Below are 19,588 nucleotides of genomic sequence, written 5' to 3' on the forward strand. Positions count from 1 at the left end.
AATTTTTAAAAGAAATCAAAAAACAGTAATAATATACTATCAATATATAACAGTTTCTTATAAAAAAAACTTATTAATTTTTCATGTATAATATATTAGTATTTTCTCTATATTTGATTTTCAGTTTTAATATTTTTTGAAATTAAAATATTCAAACAACTATTGTGTATTGATTTTAAATTAGATGGAATTAAAACCAGCCTTTCTACGGTTCCGGTCCGGTTTTGACCTGACCTCTACTAACAGGTATATAAATTCTAGACCTATAAATGTGTAAATATTCATAAACTGAAAACATCTCGCCCCATTGTAGTAGAATATCAAATTTTATTTTTGAGTTATGTCTACCAAAAGTAGCATTGTATTATTTGCAGCACTTGTTTTTAGTTTCTCCCTTGCTGCTGCATCAGACATTAGTCCTCTCCAAGATTTCTGTGTGGCAAACTCCACTAGCCAAGGTAATAAATAATATTATCTTAGATAAAAAAAGTCTACATATTCACATAATTATAATGTAAATTTTAAATGTTTAGATATATAATCGAGTCGAGTGGATTCGAACTCGATTCTCAATTATTTTAAAGTTTTTGAGTTCGAACCCATCATGTTATAGTCGAGTTTCAAATTTCAAATTTTAAAGCTCCAATCGAGTTTGAGTTTTACAGTATTTCGACTCGCCTCGAATATAATAAAAGTATACACATACTTAAATTTCTTTCTTTTTATGATTAAAATGGTGTGGTTGGCAGTGCTAGTGAATGGACTGTCATGCAAGGATCCAAAGCTAGTGGAAGCAAATGATTTCTTCTTGGGAGGGCTACACATAGCAGGCAACACATCGAACCCAGTAGGTTCAAGAGTGACTCCCGTCGCAGCAACTCAATTACCAGGACTCAACACTCTTGGCATTTCCATGGCTCGTGTAGATTATGCGCTAACCGGTATGAATCCTCCGCACACGCACCCACGAGCTACCGAAATCCTGACCGTTCTAGAGGGTACACTTGAAGTAGGGTTTGTAACATCTAACCCCGAAAATCGGCTTATTATGAAAGTTATTAACAAAGGCGACGTGTTTGTATTTCCGGTTGGTTCGATTCATTTCCAGAGAAATGTCGGACAATGTAACGCGGTTGCTATTGTTGCTCTAAGTAGCCAAAACCCGGGCGTAATCACAATCGCTAACGCAGTTTTCGGCTCGAAGCCTGACATCTTATCGGATATTCTTGGAAAAGCTTTTCAAGTTGACAAGAATATTGTTGCTCAACTTCAAGCGAAGTTTTGAAGAATGAGTTGGTGTATACTGCCAAGAAATTGATTATGTTTCAATAAATTGAACTAGGCTTATCTTTTAATTAATATTTGATTGTGGAGTTGTCATGAGAATCATTTACATTTTCAAAATTTTGTTGTTGTTTAGAGGCTGCAGAAAAAGAATTACCAAAACTTTATTAATTCTAAACATAAACAAACTCATTTTAGTCCAAGAGAAAAGTTAGTGTCTTTTTATGTTAGTTATGTGATTGTTTGAGTGTTGTCGAGAATTTCGTAGAGTAAAGTTGGTGTATTTTAAAATGTGCATTGATTTATATCTTATTTTTAGACCCGTCTTTTACTCGAGCGTCAAAGTTAAACCAAGACTAAGATTTGTATCATTGTATCGTGAGTTTATATTATTACTATTTTCATTTATTAAGTAACTTGTATTTTGTTATACAAGTATACCAATTTTTTAGAGCTTTTTTATATTGCTACAAATTAATTAGAATTGGCTACCTATTGGACGTCAATAGGACTCTGTGCTCACCGGTGATAATCATTGGTTAGGTATATAGTTTATATATGTTGGTTTCGGTTTGAAATACGTCTCGCTGACAGTGAGGGCACAAGTGGTTAATTTTAAGGTTTGGAAAAGTTTCTCCTGAGAAAAGAGGAAAGGAATTTCTTCTTCTTCGGAAAAAAGTGAAAGAATGGACAATTGAACAAAATGAAAAATGATATATTTTTCTAGACATTCCAACGCCTATTAATGCATTATCTTTTACCCTTTCCTTTTTTTATTCATTTTTTACACACACACATATTATATTATATTATTTTAATGTTTATATTTGAATTTTACGTCAAAATTGTTTAATTTTAACATTTTATATTTCAGCAGTTTTTCCGTATCTTTATTTTTATTAACTACACTTTTATATTAAACCTTTCATTTAATACAAAATTCATTTAAACTCGGAAATTATTCGGAATAAATGGATATCATTTATAATAAACTTTGCACTAACATCATGATTATTGATGGATACCGAATCCTATTGTAAATATAATGGAGCCGAGTCGCAGGAGATCCACTCTCAGACGATACCGGACTCCCCCTGAAGACCGAAAGATATGAAGGAGATACCGAATCTCTAAGATTCGGTAACACGCTAATAAAGACCGAATCCCATATGATCCGCCAAGAGCGCGTCAGGTCCGGGATTCGGGTAAACGACTAAGTATGGAAATATTGTCCTATTCGGACACAAACACTACATATGGAAAGATAAGCTCTACTTTAGGAAGATAAGACTATTTAGGAAGACGTTCCTAAATAGGACTCTTATCAGATTAAGGTAGATCCCGACAAATCAGGAGAATATCTACGATACGGCCGAATCCCTACAAAGTAGGATTCACCTGCCTAATACAACTCTACTAGGTATATTCGACTACTATAAAAGGAGCACGAGGTATGCCTAGAATCACAATTACATTCATATACTCAAAACGCTGCTCAAAGCTCTAAACTGACTTTAGCATCGGAGAGTTAATCGGACAACCACCGTCCGGTTAGCTTCTACCCTGTTTTGCAGGTTCACTCACCGGTTCAGAAGGCAGACTCCATCAATTGGCGCCGTCTGTGGGAAAGGCTTAACTAAACTTCAAAAGAAGGAGCTTTTCTGAACTCAAATACAAATCTCATTGAAGAAGATGACTTCTGAAAGAGTAAACCTGAAGGATCAAACGACACAGAGAAAACGAAAAGCAACAGAACTCTCAACTCCTCCTCCAGTAACTTTTGACGGAGAGGACTTCGGAAGAATAGCTGAAGAGCACAACGAAGCTCTGGTAGTGGCCATGATTATCGAACACTGGAACGTTGAGAGAATCCTGATCGATGAAGGAAGCGCAATAAACCTAATAACAAAAAAGGCCTACGAAAGCCTAGGAGGAGACCTAGCGGAACTAAAACGAAACGCCACGCCTGTGGTAGGATTTGGGGGCTTGCCAATTAAGCCCAACGGAACAATTACACTCGATGTCAAGCTAGGAAGGACAAGGAAAAGCGAGGAATTACCTACACGGTTTAGCGTCGTAGAAATCGACCTGCCATACAACGCGATACTGGGGAGACCTTTCCTCCACGACTCAGCCGCCGTGACGAGCATAAAGGCGCTAACCATGAAGATACCGACGAAACAAGGAATTATCACGATACAAGGAAACCGAGCCGAGGCGAAAAAGTGCTACGAACAAGCAATAAAAGAATCAGGCGAAGCAATGGCAATAGAAGAAATCCTTAATCACGACATCGAAGAAAAAGAAACAGCACCCGAAGGCGAAACAAAGAAACTCCAACTCGACAAGGAAAAAAGAGTAAATCTCGGCGCAAACATGAACCCAAAGATCGAAAGCGAAATCACGGCCATGCTGAAAAACAACGTCAAAACCTTCGCTGCAAACGCATCAGAAATAGTCGAAATAGACCCCCAAGTCATTACTCATGATCTAAATGTAGCAGAAGCGGCGAACCCAGTGAAGCAAAAGAAAAGGAAGTTCTCGGAAGAAAAACAGAAAATAATCGCTGAAGAAGTAGAAAAACTGGAGAAAGCAGGATTCATACGAGAAGTCCACTACCCCGAATGGGTAGCTAACGTAGTTATCGTAAAGAAAGCCAACGGGAAAAACAGAATGTGTGTGGATTACACCGATCTAAACAAAGCGTGTCCTAAAGATAGCTACCCTTTCCCAGATATCGATCAACTCGTGGACTCTACTGCTGGACACGCGATGTATAGCCTAGCCGACGCAGCTCAAGGCTACCACCAAATTCAGATGAAGGAGCAAGACCAGGAAAAAACTTCATTCATCACGGAAGGAGGAACTTACTGCTACACGGCAATGCCTTTCGGCTTGAAAAATGCTGGAGCAACATACCAAAGACTTATGAATTTCATGTTCAAAGACGAGATAGGAAAGCGAGTCCAGGTGTATGTAGACGACCTAATCATCAAGAGCGAGAAGGAAGAAACCCATGCAAGAGATCTTGAAGAAACATTCAACATACTGAATAAGTTTGGAATGAAGCTGAACCCCGACAAATGCACGTTCGGCGTACAAGGCGGGAAATTCCTGGGATTCATGATATCTCAAAGAGGAATAGAGGCGAACCCCGAGAAGATCAAAGCAATTATGGACATGAAGGCACCAAGAAGCATAAATGAAGTTCAAAAACTCAACGGGCGAATCACAGCACTCGGTAGATTCATGTCTTGCTCAGCAAAAAGATGCTTGCCTTTCTTCAAAGCCCTCAAAGGAACGCAAAAATTTGAATGGAATGAAGACTGCGAGAACGCCTTTGAAGAAATAAAGAAGTTCCTCGTCACCCCTCCATTGCTAAGCAGACCGCTGAAAGGGGAGACACTATACCTATACATCAGCACCACGCACGAGACCATCGGGACAGTGCTGGTGAGGGAAGAAGATAATGAGATGAAGCCAATCTACTACATTAGTCGAGTCCTGAAGGGCGCGGAGACACGATACCCCGAGATCGAAAAAATGGCACTGGCCGTATTGACCACAGCTAAAAAGCTGAGATACTACTTCCAAAGTCACAACGTTGTGGTAAGAACAAATCAACCATTGCGAAAGGCGATCCAACGACCAGAAACTTCTGGAAGATTAGTCCACTGGTCCATCCAACTCAGCGAACACGACATAAGATACGAACCTCGTCCGACTCTGAAAGCACAAGCTTTGGCGGACTTCGTAGCAGAAATAACTCCAACCGAGACTGGCCAACCCAAACCAGCCTTGGTATGGGAACTCCACGTAGACGGAGCGTCGAATGAAAAAGGAGCTGGAGCAGGAGCCATCCTCAAAGGACCCGAAAAAATCAGAATCGAATATGGAGTAAACATCCAATTCGCCGCCAGCAACAATGTAGCTGAGTATGAAGCCCTAATCGCAGGCCTCGGCCTCGCATTAGAAATAAGAACGGAAATCCTAAAGATCTATAGCGACTCCCAGCTGGTGGTAAATCAGGTCAAGGGAGAATATCAAGCCAAAGAAACAGGGATGATCGAATACCTGAGTCAAGTCAAAACACAGCTCCAACAGCTGGAGGCACAAGGAGGACAATGGGAAATCATTCAAATCCCGAGAGAGGAAAACACCGAAGCCGACGCCATCGCCAAATCAGCGTCAGAACTCGGAGATCTATTCGCTAAAATGCAGTTAAAGGAAATTCTCGAATCGCCAAGCACCAGAAAAGCAGAAGTCATGGCAATCGAGGAGGCCGACTCCTGGATGACCCCATTGATCAAATATTTAGACCGCGGCGAGTTACCAACAGACAAAGTCGAAGCCATTCGCACCATCAGAAAATCTGCCAACTACTCTTTTTATAACGGAGTTCTCTACCGAACCTCTTTGACTCATCCATGGTCTAGGTGCGTCTCGCCTCAGACAGGAGATTCCATCTTAAAAGAAATCCACGAAGGAATATGCGGAGCACACGAAGGAGCAGTCACCATAGCGAGAAAAACAATACTCCAAGGATACTACTGGCCGACCATCAAAGAAGACGCGAAAACACTAGTCAAGAAATGTGATAAATGCCAAAGACACGACAACATCAGCCGTGTACCAGCAGTACCTCAAGGATCAATGGAAAGCCCGTGGCCGTTCGCCACATGGGGGATTGACATAGTTGGACCGTTTGAAACGGGAAAACACCAAGTGAAATTCCTAATTGTCGCAATAGAGCACTTCACAAAATGGGTAGAGGTAGCGCCTGTCGCAACCATCACTGCAGCCAAAGTAGAGGAATTCTTCAAGAACGAAGTAATATGCCGATTCGGCATACCCCACACTGTAATAGCAGACAACGGCAAACAATTCAATTGCAAGCGGTTCAAGGCATTTTGCAAAGGACTGATGATCAATTTGAAATTTACTTCGGTGGCGCACCCTCAGACAAACGGAATGACAGAAGTCACCAACCGAACCATAGCACAAGGAATAAAAAAGAGACTTTCTCAGTATAAGGAGAACTGGGCAGAAGAACTATACAGCGTTCTATGGGCATACAGAACAACTCCTAGAAAAGGAACTGGCGAAACACCTTTTAGGCTCGCCTACGGTACTGAAGCGGTAATTCCAGTAGAAATTGGCATACCCAGCATCAGGGTAAACTATCTAGAAGAAGAAACTAACGAGGCTAGAACAAGGCTATGTCTAGACCTACTAGAGGAAAGAAGGGATGAAGCGGCAGCCCGAGCCGCTACATACAAGAAGCAAGCTGCAAGATACCATAACAAAAGAATGAATTCTAGAGAATTTCAAAGAGGCGATCTAGTCTTACGAAACGCGGAAGTTGGCAGAGGAAACGCAGGAGTGAAGAAAATGCAGGCTAATTGGGAAGGCCCCTATATTATCGAAGAAGCTACTGGCAAAGGCGCATATAGACTAAAGACAATAGCTGGATCCATGGTACCCAGATATTGGAATATAGAGCACCTGAGAAAGTATTATCAATAGATTAATTCATGGCATGTACTTATTTCCATTTTTGAAATAAAAAGGCGATTTGGCGATAAGAAGCAAATTTTATAGGCTCGCTCGAGACCTAATACATATAATTTAACAAGAATCGCTTGAATCTTAGTTAAAAAATAATTTAGACTCATCCGAGTCAAATAAATAAAAGGATCCGTTCGGACCTACAAATAAATTACACCAGCAGAAGTTTAAATTAACTTCTCAAAATAGCAAACGAGTTTAGATTAACTCTACAACTAAAGAAAAGCAATGGTCAAAAGATCATTATATTCACAGAAGCAAAATTACAAAGGATCCGCCTACGATCCAATACAAAAAAGGCGAAAGCAAAAACTAAAGCAAAAAATACAAAAAAGCGAAAAATACAAAAGAAGGAAATAAAAGCTAAGCCTTCTTCAAAGCATCTTGCTTCTGCTTATCAAGCTTCGCCTTCACCTCCTTCGCCAAAGAAGTAGGATCCAACTGATTGACTCCAGAAAGATCGACGCCAGGATTCTGCTCCCGCAGCTTTGCCCCGATCGCCAACCGGTATTGAGTCATGACTTGGGAATAAAAGCTCCCAGAGTCACCCAATCGCCGGCGGAGACGCCCCTCTTCTTTCTTCAAATCATCCCTCTCCTTAGCGAGAGCACCTGAAGAAGACTGTAGAGACTCGACTTCCTCGGACAAAGTTCGAACCCGAGCCTCTAAAGCGGAAATCTCCCGAGTCTTGGCAGATACGGAGGACCTCAGCTGTTGGATCAGACCAGTCGCCTCGCCAGCCTCCTCCTCCATCTTTTGTTTTTCGGAGAGCCAGGATTCGGAATCTCTCTGGAGCTTCTTCAATTGATCCACCGCATCCCTTCGGCGGCGCTCCAAAACAGCGATGGACTGGACCACCTGAGAAAGAAAGCAACAAATAAGAAAAAAGGAGAAGCAAATCATAATATAAAACAAAAAAAAAAAAAAAAAAAAAAAAGCATACCGAAAAACCGCCGAGACAGGCGAACTCAGCCAAATTATCGCCATGCTCGCGATCAATGGACTCAATGTCCTCTTTTATCATAATATTCTCCATGCAAGCATGAAGAATGGCGACGTTTGAAAGTCGAGGCGGATCTTGTGCGTCCGCCCAAGCCGCAAACCGAGGTGCCTCCTCGATAGACACCCCAGAAGACTTCTTCTTCTTGGGACGCTTGGCAGAAGCTCCAGCCTGGTCCTCAGCAGGACGTTTCTGACCGGCGGTAGACAACCCCTTCAGAGAAGGAGTTGATTCCTTCGAAGGAAGCAAAGGCGACTCAGAAGTCGCAGCAGGAACTTGATCGCCGGAAGCAGGACCAAGATCCACCGAATCAAGCGTTGGATCCGGTACGGCGATCGTAGACGGATTAGGAACGCCACTGGTGACCTCGCCCATATCTACAGTCATATCGACATGAAAATTGTCAAGCAAATGTTCAAGAGAAGTCGACATCCTACAAAACAAAAACATAACAACAAAAGATTAGAAAAATACCTTCTAAAGGAAGACCCGCCAAAAGTATTTCACGGCGACTCAAATACTGTTCTAAAAGAACGCTGTACTTGGGCTTATCAAAACGACAATCCGACAGCAAAGACAGGGCGAAGTCCTTCTCCCCATCATCCAGATCAGGTACATCAGTAAGCGAAACCTTACTAGAAGTAAAACTCCGCGAAAAAGAGGAGAAAGAAGAGTGCTGAACCAAGAAAAACTTAGGGGTCCAACCCTTCAAAGAAGAAGGAAGACTAAAAAGAGATCGATTCGGTCGACCACCAGCAAAAATAAATTCCTCACCCTTTCGGCGGGAGAAAACATAAAAATAATTAAAAAGAGCAAGTGAAGGCTCCTGCATCCGAACCCTACACGATTCCATAAAAGAACAAAGAAGGCGAATCGCGTTCGGATGCAGTTGACCCAAAGGAACACCTAAATTGTGACAGACCTCTACAATTAAAGACTCTAAGGGAAACCTAAGACCCGCTAAAAGCTGTTCATGAAAAATTACTATCTTGGAGGGCGAATCGGTGCTATGATTCGCCCGATACGATTTTGCCGGTCTCAGAATAACATACGACTCAGGAAAGTTGAATTCCTCGGCATAACCGAGTATCTGCTCTCTTGACAAGGAGCTCCGGGTATATTCTAGCTCGTCACGAGCACCCTTCGCCCCCTCAGTTACTTCTGACATTTTAAAATTTTTAAAATGGGGGGGAAACACGGAGTGATGATGAAATTAAAACTCTAAAAGATCAAAAGATAGGAAAAGACGAAGAACAAGACGAAGAACAAGAAGAACAAAAGGAATAAAATCAAAACTGAAAACTACCAAGAAATTAAATTAGCGAAAAGGTAAAATACCTCGCAAGCAAATACGCAGGATCGAAAGAAAGATAAGGAGCAACTTGAAAACGAGGAATCTTGACAGCAGAAGAAGGAAGCCCACAGAAAGTTTGAAGAAATCGAAGATTTAGCAGTTGCAGAGAAAGCAAAGGTTGAAGAAGAAAGAAAATGAAAGAAAATGAGCAATTATATAGCCTGAACCAAAGAAACTGAAAAGACGAGATCCCATAATTACAAATAAGGACCAACTAATAGCGCACGAAGACACTTGTCCTTCATTCAGTCATAACCCTCTACTGATAAACAACACGTGGCAACGCAGAATCTTACTAAAGATGAAGCGTCGCCCACAAACATATGAAACGACTCGCCCGGAATATAAAACGACTCGCCCGTATAAAAGAACTCAGCTCCAAAAGAGCTAAAATCCACTAAGGCATAAATGCCAAACTACTTCAGCTCACTTGCGGGGGGGCTAATGATGGATACCGAATCCTATTGTAAATATAATGGAGCCGAGTCGCAGGAGATCCACTCTCAGACGATACCGGACTCCCCCTGAAGACCGAAAGATATGAAGGAGATACCGAATCTCTAAGATTCGGTAACACGCTAATAAAGACCGAATCCCATATGATCCGCCAAGAGCACGTCAGGTCTGGGATTCGGGTAAACGACTAAGTATGGAAATATTGTCCTATTCGGACACAAACACTACATATGGAAAGATAAGCTCTACTTTAGGAAGATAAGACTATTTAGGAAGACGTTCCTAAATAGGACTCTTATCAGATTAAGGTAGATCCCGACAAATCAGGAGAATATCTACGATACGGCCGAATCCCTACAAAGTAGGATTCACCTGCCTAATACAACTCTACTAGGTATATTCGACTACTATAAAAGGAGCACGAGGTATGCCTAGAATCACAATTACATTCATATACTCAAAACGCTGCTCAAAGCTCTAAACTGACTTTAGCATCGGAGAGTTAATCGGACAACCACCGTCCGGTTAGCTTCTACCCTGTTTTGCAGGTTCACTCACCGGTTCAGAAGGCAGACTCCATCAATTATCATTATACCTTTCATTTAATAATGAAAATTCTAATCCGCGAATTTCATATTTTTATCCATTATATATTTCAATAATTATAATTATAATTTTTATATTTTCATGTTAAAATTCAGATGCATCACTCATCATGTGTCAATTATTTTTCACGACGATGCATGGTATTACAAATTAATTATGTAGAAAAAAATGTAATTTTTCAGGGTAATTTACTTGATAAACAAATGTCAAAACAATGAATTATAAAGTTATATATAGTATCCTATAATCATTATAATTTCTAAGAAGTTACACGAGGAAAATTACGTTTTTACTTTTTCTATTTCTTTTCTAAAGAAGTTATATTATTGATAACGTGGGACAATTGGCTCAAAAATAAAAGAAAACTAAATGACTAAAAAAAGGTCAAACCTTTAATGAAAGTTTTACAAAAATTTAAATCTTTAATTTTATCCAATTTGTTCCGAAACACATGATTTTGTTTCAATTATATCCAACTACACTATTTTGCTTATGTGGCGCGCCACGTAGGCGCCACATGAGCAAAATTACATAGTTGGACATTATTGAAATGAAATCATGCGTTTTAGGATAAATTAGATAAAATTGAAAGATTTGAATTTTTGTAAAAATTTCATGAAAAGTTTGGTTTTTTTTATTATTTGGCTATAAAATAAATACTAATAACATTATTAGAATAATATCAAGTAGTTTTTGTATAAAAAAAGATTTTCATTGACATATACTTTTATAATGCAATGAGGCTATCAAAATTTTGTATCAAAACAGAGAGTAAATTAAGTTATATTTTGATAAAATTACTCTTTCAATTAGTTAATTTATTTATTTCATTTCTAGACAAATATATATATATATATATATATATATATATATATATATATATATATATATATATATATATATATATATATATATATATATATATATATATATATATATATATATATATATATATATATATATATATATATATATATATATATATCCATAACTCTATATGTTTAACATTTTAGTCTTATATATACCATAACATTTGTAATATTCACGAACAGTTAAGAGCGTGCAAATATTTCTATAAAAATAACATTTATATTTGATGGGTACCAGACCCAAACTTAACATTAATAGACCACACTAGGAGTAAGTAGGGCCATAACGCGAATAGATCCAGATCCATAACATAAAATCAGACAATACCAATTAACGCCATGTACCTGACGCAGACAAGAGATAGCGGCTAGTAGAGAATCTCGGATTTAGAGGGATCAATATCAGATTCCTTTGACTAGCACACTCATGACATGAGTCTCCATACCAGGAGCTGATAGGCGGGATTATGGGAATTAAAGGTCAAAATCTGCTTAATCTCAACAAGAAAGGTTCAAGAAAGATAATAGAGAAACAAACAATATAAATGAAAGATTGAAAGCAGGTATGAAACCTAATTTTACACACACACATTCATATACCTTCAATCATTCTCCATTGAAGACTCAGTTTCTGACTTATGCACTAGCTCAATCATGTTTGACCATGTATTGATTTTATCTTTTTGTTGTTAATTAATCGACACTTTTATTATCATTTTATATTATAATTAAAATACTTGAATGATTAATTCTTTCTAAGGTCATCAAGTATGTGACTTGATAGTAGAATCCTTAGACTTAATAAAGAATTATATTTCATCTATCCCTAGTATTAATAGAACATTAAAACTAGTATGCCGTTAACTGATGATTATGTTTTACTAATCATATATATGAGATATTAAGTCAAATCGTAGGTGTTATTTGAGAAATAAGGCACTGGATGACCCACTTTGAGAATACTATATAGATCATTGTCATAGGTAATTCTCATTACAGTTTTATTAGTATAATTATTTGATCTTAAAATCACTATGGATTTCTACATAGCTATTTCATATTTTGATACAGTCATATATTATTGTTAACAAGATAATGTAATAGATTGTCATTGGATACGAAAGTAACTATGTGAGAAATGTGAGTGACCGAGAAGAAATTTTTCCCTCATTTATTTGAGTAAGATATCTATGGGCCCTTTGAAAAGATAGATTGAAGAAAATGCATGGCCATGCTAAATGAATTGATAAAGAGTTATCATTTTCAGTCTACTTGAAATCATGAAACTAATGATTGAATATTATAAGGATGACAATACTATGCTTTATATTCAATCAGGATATTGTTAGACAAAGAGATTAAAATATTATTGTAAATGGTTAAATCAGATAATCGATATTCATATAACTATGGTAGTCATAATATTTTGCTAGAGGCCTCTTATAATTTGTGGGTCGAAATAGGGATTTCGGGCCTATTGCCAACGTTATACCTACAAGATCGAACACTAAGAACAGGCTCAAAACAGCTATGAGTTGTACAAACCCAATAGAATAAAGTGATTAATAGTTTATTATATATATGTATTTCGTAATATATATATAACAATAAATATATATTAAAGTATTATCTTTTGAAGATAATAATAATAATAATTAAAAGGAGTTTTTGATATACATAAACTCAAGAGAGTTATAAAAAACGTAGTGTTTGAATATGATTGAAAAATACGTTTTTGAGTAAACCCTAAATGTCTTATTTTTCTATAAATAGACCATTAAGTCTAGGGTTTTAGGTATATGTTTTTCGAAATAAACACTAGACATATAATCACTAAATTTATAATTGCTTTATGAAGCAATAGTGCTAGCACACAAGCACTCATTTTGGCAAAGGTCTATTCGTGTGGATACTCGTAGAGGACGCGTTCTTTTGAAGGTCGTTTCTGTTCTGAGGCAAGGTATCACCAAAGTGAACCATCTCTCTTCCTTCATACATTTCTGATTGAATTCGACATTCAAGTAAGTTTTAATTATACAACCTGTTTTTCTATTCGACTTACATGGATCTTATTTGGGTTTTTGATCTGAAATTCCGTTGCGTTATGAACCTAGAAAACCTAACATACCTGACGCAGACAAGAGATAACGGCTAGTAGAGGATCCCAGATTTACAGGGATCAATATGCGATTCCCTTGACTAGCACACTCATGATGCGGGTTTCCATACCAGGAACTGATAGGCGTGATTATGGGGAATCAGAGGTTAAAACCTGCCTAATCTCAACAAGGAAGGTCTAAGAAAGGTAAAAGAGCAACAAACAAAATAAATGAAGGATTGAAAGCAGGTATGAAACCTAATTTTACACACATACATTCATTCTATACCTTTAATCATTTTCCATTGAAGACTCAGTTTGTGACTTAGGCATCTGAGTATATTCGGACCAACACCAAGTTGAATCATTCAAACTTATTTACTCTTTTTCAGGTTGAAGGAACGGTACAAACCACACTAAAACCATTATTTGATGCCGTTTGTGGGAACAAGTATTCATTTCAGAATCTAACATTTTAATTTTGATTTTTGTGGTTTAAGATGGATAATCGCGAGGAACCACCTCTACTAGGAGTGACCCGAGCACCAGAAACACGGCCGTTGAACAATGGTTTGGTTCCCCCACCACCTAACCCAGGAGGAGGAATCAACAGAGTAACAACGGGAATTAATCATGTGCTACCAGCTGATGGAGGAGGACCCTACGATATCGCACCTACAGCAAATCTGAAGAGAAATGACGGGGGACCCCCTCTCCCCCAAACAGCCCCGCACTGGGGAAATTATACACCAGGATATCACACTCCAATGTCGTACCAACCGACAGGGGGAGGATGGCCTACAAGTTGTTATCCAACCACTCAAGGCTATCGAGGTTATCCGAGGCCTCTACAGCCTGTGCCTTTCCTTTCATTAGACACAGAGTGAGCAAGCACCTCTATTCCTCCGGTACTATCATACGTGCCACCAGGAGCACAACTACCACCGCTTTACTATGTAGTTGTGATGAAAAGTATAAGTGACTTTCAAGATCGGCTTATTGGATGGGCCAGAGAATCAATTACACAGGAGAAACACATGCCCAGATATCCGAAAGATGTTTCGAACCCCACTAAAAACGCAGGGAAGACCACCCCTCACAAAGAAAGGACACCAAATCCGATCAGGAAAGAACTTTCGAAACCAATACCAAGCAGGAGAGAAGAAGGAACAAACAAAGAGTTCAGGAAAACACTGTCAGAAAAAAGAGGAACCTCACCGTAACAGAAGAGGAGAATCCTAAGAAGGACCACATCCACATAGACGAAGCCACCTCTAAAGGACCACAAGAAAACGACACGAGTCACAGACCCAAATACTTCAAAAAAGAAGCTGAAAGCCGGAACCATGAGAAAAGGAGCCAGAAAGAAGAAAAGACACCATTAACCAGAAGATCAAAGATGCATTCAAAAAATACAGAGTTCAAGGGAAACCAGATGAAGAGGACAGAGAATTTAGAAGCGACTTAAAATTTTGTTTGAGAGGATTTAGAAGCGACTTAAAATTTTGTTTGAGAGGATTTAGAAGCGACTGATGGGAGTAGAAATACTCCTATTTATAAGTTGTTTTCGGAGTCATTATTTGCATTTTATTTGTCGTTTTTGAGTTTATTAGTGGCTTATTATCATTTTGAGTGTTTCAGGAGAAAAATGCAAATATGGTGACTTTTGGAGCGTTTTTGATGTTTTCTAGAAGTCCCGGGGTCAGAGAGTGTGATTAAGCGGAATTTGGAATTAAAGAATGTCATTTTGGGGTTAAGTCAGTTGTAACCCGCTCGCACACTCAATGACAGATCAGTGTGCGAGCTAATTGGGAGGAGACAGTAGCTAAATTGAAGATTGGAAGAAAAATGAAGAATTGGCCAAGTCAGGAGGTGCGCGTTCGCACACCTCCCAACACGTTCGCACACTTACCCGCTCGCACACTCAGTGCTGAAGTGGTGTGCGAGCAAAACAGGAGGAGACAGTAGCTAATCAAGAAAAATGGAGTTTTGGCCAAGTAATGGAGTGTGCGATCGCACACTCCTATACCCGATCGCACACCTGCCTCAAATGCACGACTCAACTGACAAAAATACCCCCCGAATGAGTTCTAAAAGCCGTGAAACACGAGGGTACTTCTGGGTTTTCACCAATTTTGACCTAATATCAGATTTTAGTTTCGGGAGCCGTATAAATACTAGTTTGTAACATTGAACAAGGGTTCGCTTAATTTTCATTAGACATAAACCCTAGATTAGAGTTTTCTTATCAGTCGATTATCGAATTTATCGGTTCTTCATTATTTTGTTATCGATTATCATTAGTTTACTTTCGAACAAGGTACGATTATTATCAATTTCATATTCCGTATTTTATTTAATCTAGCATGAATTCTTTAATGATTGTTTTTAGTATTTTCATTATTATGTGTAGCTAAACCCTTCGTTGGGGATTATTAATCAAATTATGTCTGTTTAGTTAAATCGGAATTATGGGATTTTGTTCTTGATATGTTCTTAATTATTGTACTTAATGCCTAGCCTGAACTGATCACTTAGTCTTTGCCAATTTTTTTAATTTTAGCTCAAGAGAGTAAAATTGGAATAGAACAATATATTTAGGAACGTACGAGTTAATTGCGCGACAGTGAATTAACGAATGCGTGTTCTTAGGATTTACTTTATAATCATTCAATTAATCAGTAATTAGGTTAATCATTGTGCGAGAGTGAATAATTAACCTGTTATCCATTAGTTTTATGCTTTTGCCTGCAATTGCTCGAGAGAGAATTTTAGGTGCTTCCGATTAGTCCGAACCATATCAAAACAATATAATCCATAACCCAAATTAAATAAACAGCATAACAAAAATTAATAATCCCTGCTTTTCTCATTATTGTTAAACACCAATTTAATTACAGCTTTAGTTTACTTCAAATTACAATTGATAAATTCTGTCTTTTAATTTCACAACAAACATAATTTGTCTTTTCGGCTATTCAAATCGAGTCTTTCAACTGGTTCTCTTTAGAGCTTTCCTTGTGGGTACGATATCCGGACTTCACAGTCTGTATTACTTGTCGATTACGTACACTTGCGTATTTTTACCAACAACGACTTAAAACTTTGGGATGTTTGAAACATCAATGTGTATTTTGAATACGGAGGATTTTGCCACAGTTGGCTTTTAAAGTATAAACTATTTAAAAAGTGTTTTAACAAGTTTGATTTTAAGAAAACATAAATTTTGACAATTGAACTGTTTTATAAATTTACAAATGTATTAAAAGTGAGGAAAAAAAAATTCAGACTCAAATGTGGAGATTTTGAAAATTTTCAAGGGTTTGCAAAACTAATGGTTTTTCAACGGTGTGAGACGTAGAGTCTTTTAAATAGGGTGAAAAAATTTTGTATACAAAATATTTTGTATTAATAGATTTTAAACCCCAGGGGTTGGTTTTGAGCGTAACTAACAATCCGGTCGTAGTAAACTGTTCGTAGTGATCTCTTGTTGTATACGAGGTTATAGTCAATTGATTGAATAATTTTGAATATTTGAGTTTGATTTGGATATATGATATAGTTGATTTGAGAATCAGGAATCACGGTTAATAGGTTTCGACAACCATGATTGGTTGATCAATTTTGTTAATTGGTTGATCGTTTTGATCATTGTGAGAGACAATTTTTTTATTTTTTTTAAGTTGTGAGATGCAGTCAAGGTTCAGTTTAGTTGGGGCATAAAGTTTCTAAATGATTGGAGGAATCATTGTAATTGAGATTGTTTATTACCAATCTGGAGATTCAATTATTATGAGTTAAGTTCACGTTTTCTAGGAAAAACGGTATGCGTCTTGGTGTTTTATGATTCACAAGTTAATGGTATTATCAAGTTGTTATTAATCGTTAGGATTGGATGATTATTATAGTGTTTGTTGTGGAACCGAAATATTATCTGAAGTTTATTGGGTTTTGTTATTGATTATTTTGTTATCGAGATATTATAAGTGGAAGTAATTAAGTGTTGTAGAACGCAAGAATTTATCAGCTTGTGTTTTTTGTATTCCTATTTTGATGATAGGATTTGGAGTTGTAAGAACTGTAATCGAGCTTAGTGCTTGATCTTGTATTTTATATTGAGGATTTTATGATGAGTTTCGAGCTGGTTTTGGAAGCCACTCTGGTATAGAGTAATTGTAACTCTCAGTTGAATAATTGTTGTTATTTCTCGTTGCGTTGAACGAGTATTAGTTGGAGCACCAAATTGTTAGATGCAGAATTTGGTGCATATGTGTGTTGTGATCGCTTATATTGCAAATCAGTGTCAATTTTGAGATTCAAGATTCATTCTTAATTATCCTAAGTATATCAGCCGAGTGTTGTGTAGTAGAGTTTGTTTTATCTTGGTTGATCTCACCTAGAGTTGCATTATCGTTTATGCTCTAGTGGTAGTTGTGTTGGTAATTTGGTGACCTTTGAGTGTGTTCGGTTTATGCAATTGGAGGTATTGAGTTGTTTTGAGGGACAACCTGTTTAGTTTTACTTACGCAAGTGCGTATATAGTTAAACACGGAATACTATTATTACAGTTGGGTTGGTCCTTGGTTGAGGACTGTTCTTATAAGACTGAGTTCGTTTGCAATTTTTTTGTCCTTGCTATGTTGGGTATCTTGTTGATATGTTTTCATTTCAGTTTTGTTCATTTTGTTCAGCTAGACGTGTAGTTTTATAATATGTTATTCGACGGTTGTTTTTGTTTAAATTCGAGGACGAATTTTTTTTAGTTGGGGAGAATGTAATACCCCGTGTTATCAAACTTGATTTGTCAATTCGGTTGATCCGTTAGAAATTAGTTATTTTCTTGAATTATTTGTTCTTTTGTATTTCAGCATGTTCTTGTTATGTTTCCGACTTGATTTTGGATTGTTATACATTAGAAGTAACACTTGTGATACCTTGGTAGTGTCTTTTTGAGTGTCTCATATGTATCCCATGAGCCCTCATGTGTTCGATGTTCATTAAATTTATTTTTGGGTATTTATCGAAACAGTATTCGCATGTTTTCCAAAACTGCGTTGTTTTATATGGATTGAATCATTGTTATTAATATGTCATCCATCAAAAATAACTATTAAATCGTTAGACTTCAAACAAATCCCAAGTAAAGCCATAAAAGTCTATAAGTAGACCCCTAATTCATATGAGCAGCCCCCTTTTCCTTCCCACAAACCCTAAAACGAATTATTTTATATAAAATACATATTTCCTTCGTTCTAACAAGTCCGGATGCGATTCATTACGCTAAGTATGTGATTTTACATCCTTGTTACAAGATCTACGCGATTTCATGAATTTTGTTCTTCGTTGGAGACTTGTGGAACCTTTTGATTTCGGTCCAGCCCTTTATACCTTCTATTTATATCTCAATTAACATGTTGTTCTTCATTATTAGGTAATGGTTTCTCATCCTTATGATTCATGATTTCGTTTTTGGATTATTTTGCCTAGGATTGCATATGTAGGGTTTTATATGGATTGAATCATTGTTATTAATATGTCATGCTTACGATACTGAGTTGTATGTATACTATGATTATTGTTTTCATGTATAATCTGATATTACATGTTTTGAAAAGCGTTTGGCATGATTCATCAATGTTAAGGTTTTTCTAACAAATTTTATATTCTAATCTATTTGGTGTTCTAAATTTATAAGAAAGAGATTCTATGCTTAGGTTACTGATATGTATGATATGTTTGATGGATTTAATGTTTAAGATCTGATCGATTTGGTTGTATCACACCTTTGGCATGTTCTCGCATGTTTTAGCCGAAAATGGTGAATTTATGGTTTTCAAGTGTTGTAATCAATTAAATGTTTTAAATTGATGCACCTACTGTTCTAAGATGATTTAAATTATGTTTATATGATTTAGGATCAGTGGCTATATGATTTGGGTTGTCGAATGCATGATTTGGCCTGTTTAGCATGTTTAGGTAATTTCTAGCGAAATTGCGTTATCGATTGTTTAAGGGATGTTGGCATGAGTTTAGATTTGAGTTGGTTTGGTATTTTGAAATTATGTATGATATAATACTGATCTAAATGAGTTTGAGAGTACGAATCATAAATGTTTTGGTACGTGTTGGCTTAGTTTGCAAACTAGCTAGTTTTACGTTAAAATGCTTTGATTTCGGATTCGATGCTTTGTAATGACTTAAGATATGAATTACTTTCATATAATTGATTATGGTATGTATATGAACTGATCTAAGGTGTTTTAGTTTGACGATTCATGTTTGGTCTCGTTTTGGGTTAAGTGCCATGAATGCTTAATTGGCTTGATTTTGTGAAAAATATGTCAATTAATTCC

The 19,588-nt window shown here is 37.2% G+C and overlaps 1 protein-coding gene across 1 annotated transcript; it reads left to right on the top strand.

Moving 5' to 3' along the window:
* Window positions 1–276: 276 nt before the first annotated feature.
* On the top strand, window positions 277–1,432 carry LOC126673236 (putative germin-like protein 2-3). Its single transcript, XM_050367308.2, has 2 exons — window positions 277–458; window positions 750–1,432. The coding sequence occupies exons 1-2, from the start codon at window positions 341–343 to the stop codon at window positions 1,283–1,285; spliced, it is 654 nt and encodes a 217-aa protein (XP_050223265.1). The 5' UTR covers window positions 277–340; the 3' UTR covers window positions 1,286–1,432.
* The last annotated feature ends 18,156 nt before the right edge of the window (window positions 1,433–19,588 follow it).

The sequence above is a fragment of the Mercurialis annua genome, linkage group LG3, assembly GCF_937616625.2.
Source record: "Mercurialis annua linkage group LG3, ddMerAnnu1.2, whole genome shotgun sequence".
Classification (NCBI taxonomy): Eukaryota; Viridiplantae; Streptophyta; class Magnoliopsida; order Malpighiales; family Euphorbiaceae; genus Mercurialis; species Mercurialis annua.

Bases quoted from the DNA above. Each gene is read 5' to 3' on its own strand.
- LOC126673236 (XM_050367308.2), top strand. From the start codon at position 341: ATGTCTACCAAAAGTAGCATTGTATTATTTGCAGCACTTGTTTTTAGT. The intron at 459-749 runs GTAATAAATAAT...TGTGGTTGGCAG, and splicing joins GGCAAACTCCACTAGCCAAG to TGCTAGTGAATGGACTGTCA.